We start from the raw sequence: 22,161 nt of genomic DNA, 5'->3' as shown, positions 1-22,161 counted from the left end.
GAGTTATGATGGTGCTGGAAGGAAGCACACATTTAAGAGCTTTAATGAATCAAACACAAAATCTATCACCACTCAGTTCTTGTTGCCGTGCCTTTATGAAGAATTTGTCGCTCTTCTGACCTAATGCATTCAAATAAAAGAATGTGCACATAACATTTAGATAAATGGTAAAGAGTCCTTTCCTCTTTCTTCTCTTTCTCTATAACTCTAAGAGTAATAACAATCACAATAGAAATATAACTTCATAACTATTTGGAAGAAAATGTGTAGCAAACACAAAACCATCAAAGGCGCTGTCCACTAAACTGTTCAGTGATTATGAATTGGAAAAAAGAAGAAAAAAATTAATTTGTGCTAAAACTATTCAAATAGTCAATTAAGAACTTCTTCTGCATTTATCACACAGCAATGAACTAACCTAATACAGGGCAAGGTTATTTTTGGGTATGCCATTCAGAACTATCATACTGAATTAATTTTTTTTTTTTTGGCTTTAGGCAAATTATTTTTGCACCTTGGTAATTTATCCATTTAGTAATAGAATCTTTTTTTTTTTTTTTTTTTTTTTTTTTTTTTTTNTTTTTTTTTAATAATAGGTGCCTAGGAGGAAGATTTTGGATGAGGACAAGCAAAGGGACAGGAAAGGGAATAGGCAGAATGGAAAAATAGAGGTGCTACAAACTTTTGTGGTGGATATTAAACTTTCTCAATAATTGCTCAAGTCCTATTAGCAGGAGGGCTCCATATTAAACTAATATAATTTACTCCCAAGCCAAGGTTCTCTGTGGCTCTTTTCTAAGATTCCCTGCTAGAAGTGTCTAGGGATTTTCTGGTGTCAATAGTCTTTGTTGGAAAATATAAGCTTGTCAGAAACAAAACATTACACAGGAACTTACATTTCAGTTTCACCAAGGATGGGATTTCATATTAAAATGTGCTCCCAAAACAGCTGACAGTGAGGTGGTGAAGTCACACGAACAGGACATGGGAAGTTAAGGTTCAAGTAGCTAAACTGTCTCATTCTAGCCAGCTCTTAAAGCCCAATCACCACCATCTCATGTGGAGGACTATTCACTAGGCCACTGACCCTATTCTGAGTTCTTGAGGGCTTTTCTAACCTTCCTCCTGAAAATGGCTGGGGAAAAAAAAAGAGAATATTTCAGCGCAGCATCTGTTGAAATACCAAAAGCTCTGTATAGCAGGAAAATTATTTTCAACTAACCTTTAGTACTTTGCATGTAAAATATCATCCTTTTGGATGACCACTTTACTTGCACTTTTTCTTCAAAGACCAGGCAAGCTGGCAACATAGGGAGGGAAAAGGAAAAGGGGGTCAGGGTAAAAGAAATGTTAAGAGTTTAAACAGGAAACTTGCCTTATCTATAAAAGTTGTCTCTGCAGCCAGCAAATATCACACCTACAGATCTGTTAAGTAACAGTAACAAAGATAAGGAAACAGTTTCTTCAGACAAACACTGGTGGGAAGGATGCTTATCAACTGATGACTATATCTAAAAGGAAATCACTAAATGGCTTTGGTCATATACTAGCTTTCTGAAACCAGAGGTTTCCCTACCCCTGTTGCACAGAGATTAAATAAAGCCTATTTTGAATTTCCAGAAAACTGCAAGAACACCGAAAGTGTTGCGAACTGCCTTTTGAAGTCAGTGGTAAACACCTCAAAAAAGAGAGGAAATGTGCTTTGAGGGTGTGTCTAGTCTGTTGTTCAGCAAGTCACATTGTTGAAACTGTTTAAAATAACTTGCTGCAACTGAGCATATATATTAACCTTGAACAAGAACCTATCAGACACAGGCTGGAAGCTAAGTCAGAGAGCCAAAAAAGTCTCATAGTAATATTAGTTCTTGCTGCAAAGTTACCATTCTCTTCCTCAAGGTTTCATGCATAGTTAACACTTCACACCTTTAATTTACTGTTTATATCTTCTACAGTAACTCATTGAAGGTTTGAGTCTATTCTCATTCAAGTCAAGGATTTTACCATTAGTGGCAGTAAGGATAAGACAGGAAATTCACTGAAGTCCCAGTTGCAGTCCCTTAAAAACATAAATTTGATCTAGGTGAGATCCTATTGCTCTGATAAGGTGAACAGTGAATCCAAAATCTGCCGAACAAAGATGTCTTATATGTTGCCTGCATGAAACTGTGTCCCTGAATAAGGTGAAAATTTAAACAATTCCAGGTTGATCTCAGAGAAAAGCTGCAATAGCTTCCCATACCTTTACAGTCCTAATAAGGTTAGACATCAACATACATTAAAAAGAGCTTTTCAGGTTCTATAGTTGTTTCAGAATGGGGAGTGCACAAGTCTAACAATGCACTGTCAAATAAATGAGTCTATTAGGAATGATAGAATCAGTTACTGGTCTCAAAATTTAGATAATAAAATGTGCTTTTTTGCTTCAGATACCAACCTTGGAGATGCTCACATGATTCAGCTTTAGAGTCATTAGAATCCAGCCTTACTATAACAGAAAATGCAATATTGTGTTATAAAAAACTATGTCATGAAGTGAAAAGAATACGAGCAGAAAACTCTAAGGATAGATTATTCTCAATTTGTTGAAAAGGGGTATCAGTGACGTTGTGCATGAGAATAAATCATTTTCTTCGGGAGTAGACTTTTGATCTTTGAATAAATAGGCAATCGGACCTAAAGATCATGTTTTAATCCTAATTTTATAGTTGCCCAAAACTAAACATCTTGCTTCATTTGATAAAAATCCATTCGCAGAAACAAAAACCTACCTTTCTATAAAGATGGAAGTGACTTTAAGGAACTGTTCAAATCAAATTGACACAGCCTTGCACCAAGTGTTGTCCTGCACCAAAGAAATTAGAGGGAGCCTCCCTTTCACTCCAACAGAGACTGAATCAGTCTTCTGGAGAACATTATGATCATTGTTTAGTAAGTGCAATCATCTCTTAAAAAAATACTGCAAAGGATGTATTCAGAAGGCTTCCAGTGTGCTGTTATTTCTCTGTATATGTAGTTAGAGCCACCTAGTCTCAGGCTATTCAGAGCCAAAGTATAGCATATTGTACTTCGTTTAATCTCTCTGATCCACACACTAAAGAAGAAAGTCTTGAGCAGTAACACGTTCTATTTGTTTTCACAGTGGTTGCTTGGTAGCATAGCCAGAATAGAAAAGCAGACTCGGAGAACTCTGAACTGTTGGTCTTCTGGAACACAAGCCCCTCAAAACATGCTGATTTAAACTTAGTGACTTATGAAGAATATTGCTTTCATAGTTGGATTGAAGAGTTAAAGTTTAGAGCAGATCCCCTATTTTTAAGCTTCCATTCAGCCCAGAACACAGTGCTCTTCCGCAACCTATGACCATATCGAAATTGTGGATGACTCTTCTTATAAAGTTGGAAACATTAATTTCAAACAAAAGCTATGTGAGTCCTAAAGAGAGGAGATTTTCAAAAAAAAAAAAAAGAGCCCTTTTCTTGCTCCTCTTTTCAGTTGAGGGGCTGGTGAAAGCCTGTTTTAGTTAATAGGAATTCTTCCAGGAGCTGCAATAGGATTCAGATCAGTTCTATGCTTTCTCTGCCAGAGTGCTTTGCACAAGTGACGTTCATGACTTAACTGCAGTGTTTCTGACATCAGGTGAATGCCCCTAGAAATGAATAGATGAGAAAGAGAAGGGTACCAATAGTGTAAGACCAACTTTCTCAGGAACTGTAAGGTAACACTTTGTTATAAGAGAACATGGTAGACATTCCTAATGTATTTACCATGTAAGCTCACAAACAGCTCAAATTTAGTTTTGAGCTTTTAACATCTATCAATGAGACTACCAGAATTTAAGTGTTTAATGTCCAAAATCTAACACTCACCCAACATTTCATTCCTTAGAATATTAACTACCATAATCTTTTAAATATGGAAGAGAAAGTCTCTGCCCATTGGCTACACCTCCCAAAGAACAGAGCAGAGAAAGAAATGAAGTGTGAGCAAAATTTGAATTTATTTTTTATAAACCCTATTAACATGTATTGGAGATGTGCAAAGGGTCATGATTTACCCCTGGATAAAGATCAGTAAAATTTAAGACTATTTCCTCTTTTCTGCCTTTCCTAATTGAGATTGGTAGGTAACCATAATTTAGAAATGTTTGATTTATACTTTAATATACATACATGCATTTTAGTTCTGGATGATTAACATTTTGCAAATGCTTATCAGCTTTCACTTGGCAAAACTTCATCTGCATCTGTTTGTTGGTATTTAGCTTGTCATTTGCAACCTATTTTGCTATGAAGACATAGAAAAACCTATTTTAAGGTATTCACCAAAAAACTCACAGTAAAATACGTCCACAATGGTTACAGCCAAAAGTCACATACAGCTAGACACTGCTCTATATACTAAGAACGTAACCTGAGAAGAGACCTGACAATAGCTTGAAGTACAGCTAGCAGAGATCCCCTAGGGACATCAGGGCAGTACAATTAATTGCCTGTACTATCAGCCTTAGAGAAAATGAAATGTTCTTTCCAACTGTGCCACAGGGCTGGGGCCCAGGCAGAACTAACTTCTAACTAGCAGAAGATAAGAGGCATCACATTTCTCTTAATGCTGATCCGTGATTCTGTGAGGGCCTAAAACATGCATTAATAAAAAGCTCTTCCTATGCTTTACCCATACTTGCTTCTGCATGTGCAAAGGGCCAAACAGGCTGCCTCACAAGGATCACAAATTTAATGGTGAAAATGATCCACTGCTTAGGCCTACCAGGAAGAAAAGAAACAGAGTATGCATAGATTTCTACATATATCCTTGTCATAAGTCACATGCTCACATGCCATCACTGATATTGTGTATTCTTACTCTCAGGCCAGCCAGAAACACTTTCTAGTCTTTAAAATGTATCTTCCTTTCTTCTACTAATTAGCAGGGTAAATTCTGTATTTGAATATGTCACTACCTGTGCCCTACCATTCAGCATCTTTGCCACCACAAGGAGAAGGCTGCATTCCCTCTCTGTCAAGCACCAAACAAGTCATGGGCATGACTTGTCTTGCAGAGAACAGAACTGATTGACTGATGGTGATGGCACCCAAAACAAGTATTTTACCTAGCTGGCTTCCAAGTTGAATTAAAGGTACAATATCTAGCTGCTGATGAACAAGTTTACCTTGGCTCACAGGAAAAAAAAAATCACGCATAGCAGTAGTTCAGTAAAAGTTTTAAACAAAAGAAAAGCCCTAGATAGTTGTGTTAGGATTCTTCACCAGGGCAAACAGTGCTTCAAGGACAAGTAGGAAAGTAGCTGCTATTTGAGGCAACTTCATTATAAAATCATTTTTAATAAGCAATCTGAACAAAGAGAGGGAGTGCTCTTGCAGAGAAGCCCCCAAGGGATCTTAAGGCTGCCCAGTAAAGTTATTAGGAGGTTACACACAGGGGACCAAACAGCTATTTTACTGGCCTCAGGGGACAGGGTTTAGTTTTCACCTGTTCTCTTTAGGCCTTGGTGCTAACAGAAGATCTGTTAACTATCAGTTTTCTGCAGAATCCTATTTTGTGAGGAAATGTATCATTTACTTACTTCAGCTGCCACACAAAACACGTAAGGTGAAGTATATTACATACTCAAGTCCTAAGTAATTATAAATCATATCAGTTAAAAAAAATAAATAGCCTTTATTTACCCTCTAAACGCAACTAATCAAAATAACATGTTTAAAGAAATCTTTGGCAGTGAGACCTATGGCTATAAATAAAATGTGGAAAGTAAAATCAGAGAAAAATACAAATTCAGGTCTTGAATTCAACTGAAGCTGCAAACCTCCATCTGCTTTTGGAACTTTGACAAGCAACAGTTCTAGGATATTCTGAAATCTTGGAAGCTGAAGGGCTGTTTCCTGTCCCAAATCAGCCTCTCAGTTTCTAACAAGTGATGCCCTTTTTTCAAACAAGTGCTTAGAGCCAAAGATAAGAAGGACCTGATTTCGGATTGGATAGGGGTGCTATCTCCTTTTTGGCTAGTTGTGCTCCTTAGGAGCTTGTCAGGACAATGGGTATTTACTGAGACACCTGAACTTCATGTCACTCCATCACTGGGGCTCTTGTTGCATATACTAGGTAGCGAACAGCCAACCCATACCTGCCTACGCTACGATTAAACCTTCCCACTGCAGTGTAAACCCGAGACACAAATTTGTCTTTCAGGTGGGATTTAAATCTCATTAAAGTACACGCTCCAAAACGTCTCCAGACCAAGACCTACCACAAGATGGGTACAGGAATACTCAGAGCTTATGTGCAGGAATACCAAGCTTAATGTGGGAATGAGGGGAGGTATGAGATAGCTGCTTGGTTTGGAATTTCAGATGACAGAAGACACTGGTTTACTTCCACTCTTTGCTAATAATGTTGCCAGCTCACCATGTAAATGCTTATGTTTAGGATGTAAAACAGCATATAGTCCCAACTGAATTGTACAACAGGAGCTCATGCCTATAAAACTAGTGCCTAGCTTTGGAAACATTCCTTACCTCCTAGAAATTAATAAAACAGTACATATGGAATTCTTACTCTGAATTAAAATTGGCTATTTCTGATTCAGAAATAAAGGAACATTTAATTCAAAATTAAGGAATTCATAAATAGGTGCCCACTAACTAAATAAGAAAAAATAATCTAGAATAATTATTTTGGTAAATTGCCAAAAGAAGAGAAGTGCCTAGCCTGAAATAAAGGGCAAATAGCTTTTGCTATTATAACAATAGATACTGTTATGAAAGAGTCTTAATCTATACAATCCTTCAGTGTAAGTATTTTTTGTTAAGATGGGATGTATCTTGGATATAAACATTTAAAATATACAGTGATGAATATGATACCAAAATACTTCCTTATTTGCATTACAAGCAAACATGGATAACTACTAAAGGACGAACAAAATTAGTCTATGGATCACAAATAGCAGCATTCTCACTGCTGTACAACAGAATCGAAGTACAACCTCTAGACACTGTTTACGCAGTATCACACATTAACAGCCAGCAAAACAGAATAAAAAGGAAATGCCAAAACTTGTTGTAGCTCAGGCAGCAGGTGACAAGTGGTAACACACTGCAATGTGAAAGCCTACCAATCCAGTCTAGGTACTAAGAAGGTGTAGCTGCCCTGACCTAATCCTACCTCAGGAAGAAAGGTAAAGTACTCTGTATGTACACATTTTAGATGAAGCCAAATTTCCCAACAGCTTACATGATCAGATTGCTGTGGACTGAACACCAGCACATTTTGAACACCATTTTGTAGCAGCCTTTAATGTCTAACTCTCTCTTAAGATATTTAGGATAGAATAGTGGCAAAAGAGCAAAAAATTTCCATTAGCAACAAGGCAAACTTTATTATCAAGGGCAGGAGAGAAACAGACTGGGCTGGTAGATCTTCCTCTTCCATCTCCTCTGAAAAGTAACTTGGTTTGGGTACAGGAACCGAGATACTTGGCTGTCTATCACCGGGACTTCACTCTCTTTCTTTTCGAATGATGGCAACTTAGACTAAGTGCATGAAGTAGGCAGTTTCGGACTCAGCTCACAAACCTCACACATCCTGTATTGATGGGGATCTGTGGGTGTGCCTTCACTGAAAGGCCAGGCCTAGTGAGCATTCCCTAGTTGTGAGCAGTGCAGTTAATCTCGTCCAGGAGTTAATCTCGCCATGAAGCCTCCTGGATCCTCACGTGTCTTTTACTCACACATGTCTCAATAGGAGCAAGGGCTCATGATTCGTTTTTGCTGCAGAAAACTGGAGGAAGCTCATAGCTTGCTTCCTACGAGCTTCCTCCAGTGTGTTGTGTGAGCTGTTGTATGGCTTTCAGGAGATACAGACAGAAAGCTGTATGAAAACGTAAGAGCTGTTGGCACTCACTAATCTAGCCTGCATCCTCAGTGCAAGGAATCTGGGTCACTGACCCAAATAAGAGAGACAGCTCTAAGCCATACCCTTCACTCCATACTGCAGCCACAGCTGAGGTAACTTCTCAGCTCAAATGCAAGAATGTTGCCAGCAGATAGGACCGAGTTCAAGCAATGCTTGAGTGAGATTCTGGGCTAAACCAATTAAAAATATACTGGATGCGTAAAACCTGACTGGTTTATGTAATTTGAGACTAGTCTTTACATCCTGGAAATAGAAGTAGTAAAGATATACTCTCAGGAAATTTTGTTGTGCCATAAACAAATGCCCAAGTCATGCCCCAAACCAACATTACTTCTGAAAAGCATTTGTATTAATTTCTTGGAGGCTAGACCAATCTAAATGTACACTTGCAAAAACTGTTGACTCAGGCATGAATCTTCCCTCAATTGTTGCAACAGTTCCTGCAAATAACTTACTCTATCTACTCTGAAACCAAGATTTGTAAACATATGCGGTTCAACGGTAGTTCAAATTCTTCCCTTCCTTCCACAATCATCTCAGGTAGGTATTTTTGTACTACGACATTAATAATTGAAGAAATGGGTAACAGCAGTTGTTTTCACTTTGGCAGTATTTGGAAATGACTTCTGTCACTACTTGACGAACTGCATTTGGGAATAGCATCCTTTCAATCAAGAACATTTTATTACTCATCTTCCATGTTTCACAGTGTTTCTGGAAGATCAGTAAGAAAACACAAGAGATCAATGCAACACTTACCTTCAGGATATACTTAAGTAAAAAGGATCTTGGAAATGACCAGTGGAATCTAAAAATGAATTAATCACTTCCAAGGAAGGGTTGCAAACCCCATCTTATTTTTTCTATCTTAAAAATATCTGAGGAGCAGGTAAGTGAATATACTTGGACCTCTGTGAAGTCTTGCTGTGTAAACAAACTCTTTTAAAGTGTTTGACTGCAATTCATTGTAATTCAAACAGCAAGAGAAAGAAGTTTCTAATACACCAAGAATTAATTATAATACTAGCCTTCTAGGTACATCAGCAGGAAACACCTCCTTACTTTGTTAGGTAGTCAAGTCAAAATTCATTAAAGAAAGTCAGTGCCCAGGATGTAAAAATGATCTAAAGCAAAATAAGGTGATTCAATTGTGTGATAGCTCTGAACACAAATGGATTGGTAGAACCATCAATCTCATTTGCATGAAGCACAGCAAGTTTTAGATTTAAGAAGTTAGAGATGAAATGCTACATATTTCAGGACGGAGTCTAAACCCAAGCCAGGAAGTACTAAATACTAGGTCCTCCATAGCCTTCAGTTCATAGAATTGCAGGTCTTTATGCCCACTGATACAAAGATGCCAGTCTGAATCTGCAAAAAAAGCCTGAAGCTATGCATCTAAATTAGTACTGACTTTGAATACTTTTCTATTCAGAATATGAAACACAAGAGGAAGTACATTTTCCTGAGAATATTAGTTTAAACTAAATGACTTGTTACTTCAAAAAAGAATCTAAGCATTAGTTCTATCTTTCTCCAGCCAATAAAGGATTAAAACATCTAAAGTCTCACTTTGTATGGAAGATAAGATAGGAGTTGGCCTCTAATATCTGACTTAGCTAGTCTAAAGGTTATATAAGARGATGATTAACTTAACAAAGTCAGCATGTGAGCCCAAGAGAGAAAAGTTCTACAAATAGACTGAAAGTATGCATTTTTACTTCAAAGTCCTGTTTAATTTACTGAAAGCAACATCGCATATTTAGGTAGACAAAATTCATTCTGTTAGTGCTCCTTGAAAGAGTATTACAATCTTTGTTTAAAAATACCAAGTTTTGTAACTCTCAAATTCTGAAACTGAGAGGATATAGATAAAATGAGTTATACCAAGAAGAGTGAAAATCTTTCTTTCTTTCTTTTTTTTTTTAATTTAGCTAGTTATATTATGAACAACCTATGGTTCTTCAACACTGTATTGCACGTGCAGGAATACTGAATTACTGTTTGATTCAGAAATGACCTAAGCACCTACCTTCAGCACAGTAGTTCAATTTCAGCCAACAAAGCACATTTATCAAAGACTGATGCCAGGAGGGGTTAAAATAAACCCCAGACCTCAAACAGTAATACTGTGAAGAACAAAGAGGTGGAGACAGAACACCACTGATTTCAAAACCTATACAATGAAAATAGCCATTAGGATGATGTCTTAAAAGGGTTAACCTGAAGCCTCACATACACCATGTACCAAACTTTTTCACAACATACTTCATTAATTAAGTCAAAAGGTCTTTATAGTCCCTAACACACATAAGTGCTAGATTATAATCAACACTCCTAGATGTAATACATTGTAAACTTGGAATGACAAAACTTCATCCAGGTTTCTCAACAGTAGCGCAGACAACATATACGCACACTTCAAAAAGCATTTTTAAGAGTGCTTTTGAAATTTCTTTACAGAAATTGCATTCTATTTCACTTGATTTGGATATGTTTTCTTTATAGTGATATGGGGTGATAAGCAAACTATAGGTAAAGAGATTTGATAGAGAAAAACTCTGGTTTTCATTTGCATTTGATGAGCCCTATAATTCAACATAGATTTGATTTGTAATTTTTGCATCTATATGTTTATACATAATTATATTTGTTTCATGCTATTCCAAAACCATGTACTTGATCTTTATTTTTTCTATACAATAACAAGAATTTTCAATGAAATACTGAAAAATGTCTATTGTGTGCGATGTCAAGGTGTCAAAGACACAATTTACATCAATTCAACGAACTAGTCCTAACAGGGATCAGTTCTAAAGAACTTCAACCAAAACTGAATGACACCTCATATATATAATTTTCTGGCAAATGTAGTCTACGTTTTCATCATGCCAATTACTGCATGTTGCGCCTTCTATTTTAATCCTGTCTTAATGGGGAAGCTTATCTTCCCATTACTCAGGGAACTTTCCTGTTCATGCTTCAGTGACCGCATGAAAATCGATTAACAAATCGGGAAACTACTCTTTGACAGTTCTCTTAAAATAGCACAAACACAGTTCTCACTTAATGTATCAGATGTTGTGACCCTAATTTTTGCCTTAACTAGACTGAAGGCCATAGATGGTGAACAGTAGCTAATCATCTAATGCAGTTGAATACATCCCCTTTTCTTTTTCTGCTTTTATAATAGTTCCCAAAGATAGAATCCACTGAGATATACATGATGACAATGCTTTATTAGTCTGGCATGGCTAAAGAAAGAATCTCCTGTGCTCTTTAGGTCTGTGGCTACTACTAATTTTTTCATATGAAAAGTACTAAATACTGGAACTGGAAATGCATCTTTCTCACAGCAGGCCAGCATAGCACTGCTGTACACAAAATATATGGGGTAATTTCTGCTGATTTCCAGGTGGAGTGTTACAAACTACCTCTTGCAGTCATTAGCCTCTATACAAGAGAGGCCCAGGACTGAGCTAGCAGAAATACTGAATTACTTACCACCTCTAGAGAGGGTGGTCGCTCCAGGCCAGGGTTGAGCTCATGGGCAAGGCTGTGCAAGGAAGCTGTCTGTACAATGCCTGGCCTGCGGATATACAGAGGACTTCAGTCTCCTGTACTGTCAATCTCAGTCAGCATGAGCTCAAATAGTCACGAAAAATCTAAGGGTCAAATTCTGCCCTCAGATGCCTATGTGTGGCTCCCATTCAGGACAATGGAAACCATATATGCATACATCCAAAGAAGATCTCACCCTAAAAATGCATTAAGTAGCAAGCCCACCTAAGCAAAGGAGCACCATCATGCTCTAAAAGAAGTCTGTGACATTTAACATTTGCTTCAAAACTCAAATCAATCAGCTTCTCATCTGAAGCTCTTACATCAAACAACCGTATACTGTAACTCTGTAAAGTAAGATTTCTTAAGCGGCATATGATATCAAAGCGAGATTTTTCATTACATGAATACTTTAAACCAGGAATGAAACAAAAATGACATTAATGTAAGATACTTTATGACACCGCTTTTACCCTATGAAGCTATTGTGAACATGATTTTAATGCATAACCTGATTAAAATGCACATACCATTTTTAGTTTTGTGCAGTGTAACATCTGTTTGGTTAGAAGGCTTTTCTCAAACTCTAATAACCTCAGCTTTCTCCTATTCCACGAATACTTGAGATAGGCAAGTACAGTTTCTATGCTATCAGATTTCCAAACCTTCACAGTATCAGAAGAATCTCAACATATCTCTCCTTCAGCTATAAAGCAAAACATTTTCTTGACATTGTGCGGATATACAGTAGCTCACTGCAGAGTAGATGAGAACTGATCCCCAATAATGGTCTCTCTGAAGAAAGGGACTCAGAGTAAATGTGTATGTAAGTCAGCGCACACATCCACATCCATTTCCAACACTGCCATTTAGGAGAACTTTTTATCTACATGGTTGAGAGCAAAACGGTAGCCTTCTCATCTCCACCAAGGCCTCCTTAAGCAAAAGCACAAAATGATCTACCTTACAGATTAACACATAGAAAGGGACAGAAGGCTTTCAATTAAATAGTCTCTTTTTATTTCATTCAAACTGTGTATATAACAGACATGTAAAAACATATCATCCTCCCCACTTGCATTTTCTGGATACACTACTTACCAACGAGCTGTAAGGTACACGCATAAGAACAAGGAATTCTGCCTTTTTTCTTCACATCTTTCTTTTCCTGCCCTCTGCCTTAACACACATGCGCATGCACATAGACACACGTGCTCACATGTCGTACACTTGTTTGGACGACATTTCAAGTCAGGACTGGAAGCACTCTAATGCGGGTACCCACGAGAATTTTGAAAATGGAGCCTTCTCAGACCAGTCAGACACCTAATAATCTGCGAGTCACAACACATTCACTGCCATGAATTCCATTTGCAAGAGAAGGCCAAATCAAAAGCATTACTTACATGTATGAGTCTTCTTTGTTACAGAAATACCTGTAGGACAGAAATGATACCAATGTTAGCAAAGCAATCACCATATAAGTTGTACTGACACAGATTTCATCGTTCAGCTCTTTTACTTCAGACACAGAGTAGCCACCATAAAAAAGGAATAAACACCACAATGATGTGAATGTTACAGTTAGTAGGATCTCCCTTCTTTGCATGTAAATTTTAACTTTATATTCTCTCCTTATACCTCATAAATAAATATTTCAACATATATTACTTAAATTTTGAATACCTACCTATGGGATGCCTCTTTAAAACAGAAGCCAGTGTAAAAGGAAGATAGTGACAATGCTGTGGAAACCCTCTTTTATTTCCCATAGTTAAAAATTTTCTCACACTCATATCAAGTAGTGCACATCAACCTACCCAGACAGAACAGATTTGAGCAATACCCCAAGTCATTAGCTGTTATTAAGTTCAAGTAGTTTTTTGGATGCAAGCTGTGGCTTACGCTCATTAAAACCGAATAAAAAGCACTCTCAGTATAAGTATTATTTGCCATAACTCCAAACCAGATGCAAGTATCTCCAAGCTGTTTATATACAGTTTCTAAAGTAATAAAGATGTTTTAATGCTAGACAGGCATGTGGCAATGATCACCAATAATGGCCCAGTGCCAGTGAAATTTGAGAGGCCTTTTACAGAGAGCAACACAACGAATAGAACTAGGCAAAATACATAATAGTAAACAAGAGAAAATTAACTCTGTTAAATGTCATCTGAATTCATGCTTGAATATAAACAATATTGTCTCCGCTTTAGTAAATAACTGATGCTGTGCTTGTACCTCTAAGTAGTTTAGATTCACTCTCCTTGGGGGGAATTTTATGAGAAGGGAAGGAGGTTACTGGAAGTAGTACAAATATTTGAAATATTTCATTTGTGATTAGGACTGTAATGCAATTTTGGAAGTTGTTTTGCTTACTATTTATGAAAGACAGACAGACCTTTATCTCCTTAGCTACCCTCCTACTTCTTTAATTGTCTCTTCCAAAAACAGATTGCTATGAAAAAAGGAGGCTTGTATTTCAGCCTTCTTTACTTTGTTAAGGAAATTCTCAAGGAGACAAAAATAGGTTATAACAACTCAACAAATACAGGTATGTTATTTGCAAATTTAGAGTTAATTTCTAAAGTCAACAGTTTTCAAAGTATCCATGTTTTTAGCATGCATATAAACCCATACTGTCAACTCCAAATATGTAGATATCAAGTTTGACATAAATACCACAAACGTATATTCTTTAAATTACATTTGCATTGCTATCTGCCTTTTGGTTTTCAGTCACAAGTGTGAGGTTTGCAACCTTTCTTTCCTGCAAGAAGAGAAGTTGAAAATTTCCAGACTTTGGGAAATGAAGCAGTTCCACTGAGTAATTCAGTAAATGGGAGACACTGGTAAGCAATTTACAAAAAAAAAATGAATATTAAAATTTGATTTTGAATGTACACTGACTTAAATCTGAAAGGTCTCAACCAAACTCTATACACTCCTCATGCTAGGAATTAGAGGTCTAGCCTCAAACTGTAGAGCCAGATTAAACAGTAAGAACAAAAAGGAAAAAGCATAATAATAAACCCATCAAGGTTATGTAAGTAGCTATAACACAGTCCAGGCTCATCCTTTAAATTTGTATTTTGTAACAGCTGGCTTTCTTGGATTTTCAATCCAATTAAATCCTTAATGAGGTGGATGAGAGCAGAAAGACAGAAATGGGTGTCGAAGAGCCGAGTGCAGTTTTTTGTAGATTAAGGAATAGCATCCCAGAAACTCCTCTAGCTCTTGGCTAGAGGAACCAGATGTATTGAAGGAATGCACTGAACTGAGCATGGAAAAAAAGAGAGGTTACAGGTGGCAGGTGGAAGGACCCTGGCTGCAGCTTTCCAGATAACGGTGGAGCTATTCTGAGAACAGACACAGCAAGCCTAGATCAGAATCAGCCTCTCTAATTTAGCTAGAGAGGCAAACAAAAAGGAGCTTGAATTCCTGAAGTGAAGAATTAAAGAATTTGATGAAAAGAAGTTGATGTGTTCTTATAGGAATAATAGTTCAAGGGCAGGAATAGGGGCAGAGTGAAAATAAGCAGAGAGAACCAAAGTATCCATATTGAAGTTGGATAAATACCATTTACAATGCTCTATCAGTATTTGTGCTCTTTTTGCTATATGCACTCCTCTTTCCAAAGGTCCGCCTTACCTTTTGAATTTCTAATTACAGCCCTTCCTAGGAACAGTTGCTCTCCCACGGAAGAACATTTTTGCTGTTGTCTGATGTCTTGAAAGACCATGGAATAGCAGGCACTGCCCTCCACAGCCTCTTCCGTCAGGACAAACTGTCCTACCATTCCTTTGGCAGAAGCCCTCCCCTATGTCCTTGCCTCTCTGGCCAGCTCTACAGTCTGAAGCATGTTTTACTGAATGGGAAATACAGAGAAAAGAAGCTTTAATCTGAACAACATTTGCAACTTGCTCTCCCAAAACAACTGCTAATAAATTGATACATCAGTGCTCTTTCAGCATTACGGGAGCCATATGTGTTCTTTTCTCAAAAATATTGCTTTCTGTAAAATCACTTTGAACAGAAAGTGCTTATGCTGTCACTTCTGATTACTCACAGCCTCTTCACAACAGGATTTGCCACAGCACAAAACAGACTTAGTTGTATTCGCTGACTGAGGGACTATTCTCCCTGATATATGAAACAGTGATGGAAATATTAGTGTTTGTATTTTTCTACTTGATTTTTTTTTATATGAAAAGAATGGTGATTTTTTCCAACCAAATGTTCTCATAACAATTACTGATCAGCATCTGATAAGGCCTCTTAGCTGTTTTAAGCAGATATTTTTAGATAATCTTTTAAAACAACACTTTGGAGGTACAGCTTGCTTGTGTCTTCTTCATAGCTACAACGGTGGTTGCAGTGAAACCAAAGTATTTTACTTTGAACTGGGGTTTCACAGAAACTTGCTGCAGTTTGGTGGAACCAGGATTAATTCTGCCAATGAGTTCAAGAGGACTAGACTTAATCAGGAATTTTTACTTACATTTGTATTAGTTTATTTTTTCTTTTAATTTGAGACTGTTCAAGAAGCTTCCCTTTTCACATCAGTAATTACAAGCATGTAGGCTTAAGCAAAAATGTACCAGAATATCTCAACAGTTACTCAGGTTAGCTGCAGTGCAACCAGTGTTTTAAATACAAATGTAGAATATGCAATGCATTCCTGCATCATTGCAATCTGGTTTAGTTTTAAGATAGGACACTAAAGACTGATATTCAAAACATTCAAGAGGTACAATAATCTCCAAAAATAAAAGCACTATGAAAAAACTCAATATGAAAACTAGCTAATGTAAAAATTGAGAGTTGCATGAGCTTTGGCTTTCTTTTGGACAATGCCAACTTCTATTTAAATACATATTTGCATGCCTTTCTTTTGAGTCACATCCTATAAGTCTGTCACAGACCACCAGTTGATTCCTTTGAAATCAACAGGATCTCTTGAGGACCAACATCTGCAAGTCCAACTAATATTACTGATTTTCTTCATACGATTAGGCACAATTAACTCGGCTTACATTCATAGATATTTCTGGGACTGGACGATTGATTTATGTAGATTTGAATGGACACTATATGATAAAATCTAAGTTTAATATACTACTGAAAGACAAAATTTTATTTATTTTCTAGTAAGTGCAGCACAGACAACGTGCTGAGTCCTTTTAAAACATTACCTAAGATAAAACATCATTTTTACATCTTCTGTATATGGGCTCACTTCACAATGCGGTATACTGGAGTAATATGCAACCCCTTAGCATCATTAGCACTCTCCTAAACTGCCAGTTTTCCATAAAAAAAAAAAAGGCAATAAAGAGGACAAGAAACAACCTTAGCTTCAGTGCTGTTAGTAGAGAAAGATTTCCTGACTTTACCAAATAGACTTCAAACTAAAGCAAAGGAAATGTCATGAAAATACCACAATATATCACTGCCATGGTTATCAGTGAGTGAAAGTTTCAATATTACAGTTATCACAGAACTCATCACTTCAGCAGTGCAATTTTACATTCCTGATCAACACCAAATCTTAAACAAATTAGCTTCTTAGACAGACTTTCGCTATGCAGTGCTCTTTGCAACAGCAATCAATTTTTTTAAATTAAGCGAATTTATACAACATTCCCTTTCCCCCTCCCACTAACTCTAAATGTAATTTGCCATGATGGGTGATATTTACAGAAATAGCTTTCTGTATGCAATGAACTTTGAAAAGAGTATCTACCAACAGAGACAGGATATTCTTTTGCAAGCAGTTAGCCTGGCTGACCTTCACAAGCCAACTTCAAATAGAGATAACAATGTCTTCAAGTACAAAAAGAGACTCAGATATTTTATACATCATAAGCTATTTCTCACAGTCACCCATCCAAATAAAGAAGCATAATGAAACACTGCTTACTCTGTGAACCCAGATCCCTGCTGCTGTTGTACAGTTGTCAACTTTCCGCATTTCAAGGGGAAAACATACTGATGTACAGAATGATAAGTAAAAAGTCCCCTGTCTGGCAGAATACATTACTCTGCAAATTATCAAAAGAGAATATTCTTGAACTCAATTTTTTTAAACCACCACAAAAGCTGCTCCACAAAAGTTTGTATGGATAAAGATAAGCATCACTAGCATCATGGTGTTCTCTTCTGTACAGTTTGTTCTGCTATTTGTGCCCAAATCAGGTGTTCATTATTGGTCTGATGAAAGCATATATATGTAGATACGTGTATAAGATACTTTGTGTGTGTCTCTCTCTGTGTGTAATTTTTTTAACATATTACTCCACCCTCCAAAGTCAGCAGGGTGCCCCTGGTATATTTTGGAAGTTAGCCATTTTATGGCAGATTAGAAATCTTTGGAAAAAATGTTGACTTGAGGGAGACTGGTGATCTTTGTAGGCGTTGTTTATAGCGATCAAGGTAAAAACGATACGCACCCAAGTACTGGAAATACAACTTGAGTGAATTTAACTGAACAAAATAATGTTTCAAAACAGTGTCCTTGTCTAGGATAGAAGAGTTGTTAATGATAATCAGTGCATATTACTAAAAGTATTCCAAGCAATTTTTGTATTTTGTTTCAAAAATTGTTAATGGACACTAATGTGTTCACTCGAAAGAGAAATACATTCTGTGCCAGGGTAGCAAAGTTCAGGGACAACACACAGCAGGCACCAAAACATTAGGGATGTAAGAAAAATGAAATATTCTATTACTATATAAAAAGCTTTTGAAAACTACTTAAATTACGATGATCATAAAAATATTCAGTAATGTTCCAGTTTTCCCCAGGCTTGTTCACAGGTCTTGCTGCTAAGGAAGAAGCTCACTGTGCAAAGCAGCAAGGGCTTTGCAGTCAGGTCTAGACCATTCTTTTATTATAAAGTCCATATGAATGTACCAGAAACGATGTTGAGTCCTAGATATCAAGACCAAAGTGACTTAAGTGTTTCAGTCAACATTGATCAAAAAATCTTGCTCTCCAAAAATTCACAGCTGCTTCTCTTATCTTATTTTAATGAGTCTGTTTTTCAAAATTTTATTTTGGAGGTGTTAGTCCAGTCACCCTCCCAGAATCCTATGGTGACCTCAGAATTTCAGTCTTTGCTCCTGAGCTGCAGAGTTACGAAGAGCAGCTTAGGGAACACTGCTGGGGGTGTTGCAGAGTGAGCGTGAAGCTACAGAAAATTTCCCACAATACGTTTGACTCCCCACTCTATCACACAAGGATGCAGGCTCTTTGAGATCAACAGATTATAAAAAAGACAAAAACTTAAAAAATTATCCTATTTTTACTAAAGTGAATGAACTTTTCAGCCATTGCAGCCCAGGCTGGCTTTGTGATTCTGAGTCTGTTGTGCTGCATTTTATGACTTCACTCTTCACTCACTGACTGCCTTTCCCACCCAGAACTCCTCAAAATGGTAGCAGCACCTGAGAAAATATTAATACATTTTACTGTAATTCTTTCAAAACCACAGAGTATGCGTAAGACAGAAAACACCACTATCATCAAATTAACTATCAGAATTTGCCATTTATAGAATTCCCAGTTTAAAAAAATCCCCTCTTTTGTCCAGCTAGCCCCAAATCAGAAATTGTTACCAGGCTGCAGACTGAATTTAAACCCTCTGATGCCAAAACTATTCCTGAAGAAACAAGCCTGAGTTCAGAGATAAACTCATGATTGAAGTGCAAGTGTTTAAGGCTCAGATAACAATACTGTTACACATATAGTTACTGTCAGACCAAAATTGAGATGCTAACTTCCCACCTATCAGGAGCATTAACAAACCATTTTCCCCTAATATATCCCTGTGGACAACTGCCCGCATGCAACTCATTTCTTCAGATCTTCCTACAAAGAATCTGTTCCTCGCAGTATAGAAATCTTAGTTTAATATCGGTTTGATGCTACATGAAAAATTCACTTTATGTGTTGATCCCTCACGCACAAATGGTTGGTATTATTGCACGAATAGGTGATAGCATCCTACATCACTAATGCACAGAGAAGTGCTGACATTTTGTTTCTGAAAAGAGATTAAATACTGAACTCACTGGGGAAAATGAGGATCAAAACTCTTAATTGTAAAGATAATGTTGCTTATTCACTTCTTCATTTTTGTACAATCCTTTTGAGGGTTCTTCACAGCTGTAACATTTCTTTTGTCTTCACACACAAACACTGATGTGGATGAGGAGGAAAGAGATGAGCAAACTTCACTAAATAATCTTTATGTTCTTACATGACAAATGTCACCACAGAACATATGCCTGCAGAGCAGGTTAWACTCGTATTTCACACATTAATAATCAAAGGCAGTTCAGAACTGTACATAGGAGAGTGTATATCCAGGAATCTTTACAGGAAAACTTTGAATTAGCTTTGTTCTAATTACTATTAATTACACAATTGACTGAGCAAATCACAAAGTAAGGATTTAAAAACAGTCTTACAGAGCAACACAATTGCACTGATGGAATCCAGTTGAATGTACAGTTTCATAAATGCAAGCAAACCACTGCTGCTCTTGAAACAAACTATAAATGGTAAAGAAAGCCAACATTTCTTTAAAACTGTCACAGACCTTATTAACACTGTATATTTTACTTAAACTGTGAGCCTTACTGCAAGTCATCTTTTCACTTAGCTCTAACAGCGCCAGTAAAACATTGCTGCGAGCCTGGCAGCCGCGCCGGCTGCGAGCTCGCAGGGGCGCGCAAGGCGCACAGCGCCTGCACCTGCCGGACCCGCCCTGTCGGCACGCCGCTGGCCACCGCTCATGTACCTTGCCCTGGGTACCCAGGCAAGCAGCTTCCTGCGGGCGCGCAGTGCTCACAGCTGGCCCTCCTACTATTTGATCACCTGGCCACGGTTCGACTGCCTTTCGGCTCCGTGCRGCGCACAGGCGACGTCGCCACATACGTGACCCACGACAGCATTAGCAGCACTTTGGCGAACTCCCGGCTTGTCGGTATTAGGATTGGCCAGGCGGCACCGTTTGTAAGGGAAGCACGCGCGGGGCTGTCCACACGCACTCATGCACGCCTGCTGGACAGCTGGTAGTCCAGGTTACTAACCTAGTACAAGTTATAGCACTTCCTTCTTCCTCCACTTTGAACCACGTAACTATATTTTACTTGGCTGTTCCCCTAGACCTATCATATAAAGCCTCTCATCCCAAGAATACTTTAAAAGTAATTTCAAAGTAATGTTCGTTTTAAAGATGCTTTCTAAAGCAGCTCTCCATTCTTACACAAGCCTTGCAGGCTGTCTTGGTCAAGACTCCCAACAACTCTTAGCATTCAAATTATGAGTCAGGTGTCAAAGAGTTGATGGTGTTTTCACAAGAGCCAGAAAGTTACAGAAATAAAAATAAAAAAATGAGGGTGGGAAGTATTTGCCTGTATGCTAACTCAGATCAATTACTGTCAGTCGTCTCTCCAGGAATACGGACTCTGACTGCCCTTAGAGCAAAACTGAAATTCTCCCACATGGTTCCAGGAGCTGAGATACCAATATCAACTCTGTGATAAAATCACAAGGCTGCTGATTGCTCCAAATCTCATCTGAAGGCACTTCTTCAAGATAGGAGATAAAATAAGTCTCAGTGTAGTCCCCCCTATTCTGCTCCTTTAGGTGGCTACAACTATGATGTGAACATTTCCATACAGGCTGCCAAAGGTCTTTCATATGCATAAAGCTAAACAAAATGAAACCAAAACAAAAAAATACCAAATGGGTAGCTATAGTCACTGTTCCTTATATCCCGTATGATATGCGTTCCTTATTTAAGAACGCTATATACTTAAATATACTTGATGATGATTTAGAATGTTCTGATGGATCTTCTCGTGCCAGGGAAGGAAAGAATAGGTTTCTAGTTATTTTTCTTATTCTACCCTACAATACCGTACAATAAAATCTGTTGTATTTGAGAATATATCCATCTATCTTATATGCATCCACTGACCCTCCAGGAGACAACCAATAAAATCCTCTTAGCATTTGTATGACCTGAAACAAAATTGTTTATGAATTGTCCATGAATAGCACATTATCATAAAATGTTAATCTATAAATACAGATTTCCTCTGGAATCTGTATACATTCATAAAATATAATAAAAATGAATACAATTACTTAATTCATGAGTCAATGGTCTACTAAGTTTTCTGGAACTATTTGCAGTGAATAGTGGTGCTAGAATGGGCTACTGTGTACATGCTTCTTTCTTTAAGATGAAAACAAAATCCTAACAGTAAAACAAAGGGAAAGAAATGTTCTGGATTTCAGGAACATCCATTCTACATTTATGCACCTTTCCTATTTACTACAAGAGGTTTAAACCAAACCCTGCATCCAAAATGCTTCATCAGTAAAGATGCTGCAACACGCCCATGCTGGTTAGTTACACCAAAGGACTCTCACTCTTTTTGGACTTGGTCAAATATGTTCACTTCTCTTGAAATAAAGAGTTTCTGCAGCTGGCCATGATTTCAATGCTACACATTTTAGCAGGACAAAAATTCATTACTAATTCACATATCAGTCTTAACTGCTTAATTCTCAAGAATAACCACGAGAGAAGACATGGAGTTCACAGAGGAGTTCTTTTCAAATAAGAGAAATTTACCCAACAAAAAGTAAAG

The 22,161-nt window shown here is 37.5% G+C and overlaps 1 protein-coding gene across 2 annotated transcripts in view; it reads right to left on the bottom strand.

The window, feature by feature from the left end:
* The window catches only part of RORA (RAR related orphan receptor A), a 384,486-nt gene that overhangs the window by 101,257 nt on the left and 261,068 nt on the right, over nt 1-22,161 (bottom strand). For both annotated transcript variants that reach the window (XM_085303285.1, XM_085303284.1), the window contains exon 2: nt 12,897-12,926. In XM_085303285.1, coding sequence (XP_085159411.1) covers nt 12,897-12,926 — 30 coding nt within the window. The remainder of the gene's footprint in view (nt 1-12,896; nt 12,927-22,161) is intronic.

Source organism: Rhea americana, unplaced genomic scaffold, assembly GCF_003343005.1.
Source record: "Rhea americana isolate MKP2758 unplaced genomic scaffold, rheAme1 scaffold_2, whole genome shotgun sequence".
NCBI lineage: Eukaryota > Metazoa > Chordata > Aves > Rheiformes > Rheidae > Rhea > Rhea americana.
The sequence above is the reverse complement of the archived record's forward strand: the minus strand, read 5'-3'. Positions and strand labels throughout refer to the sequence as shown.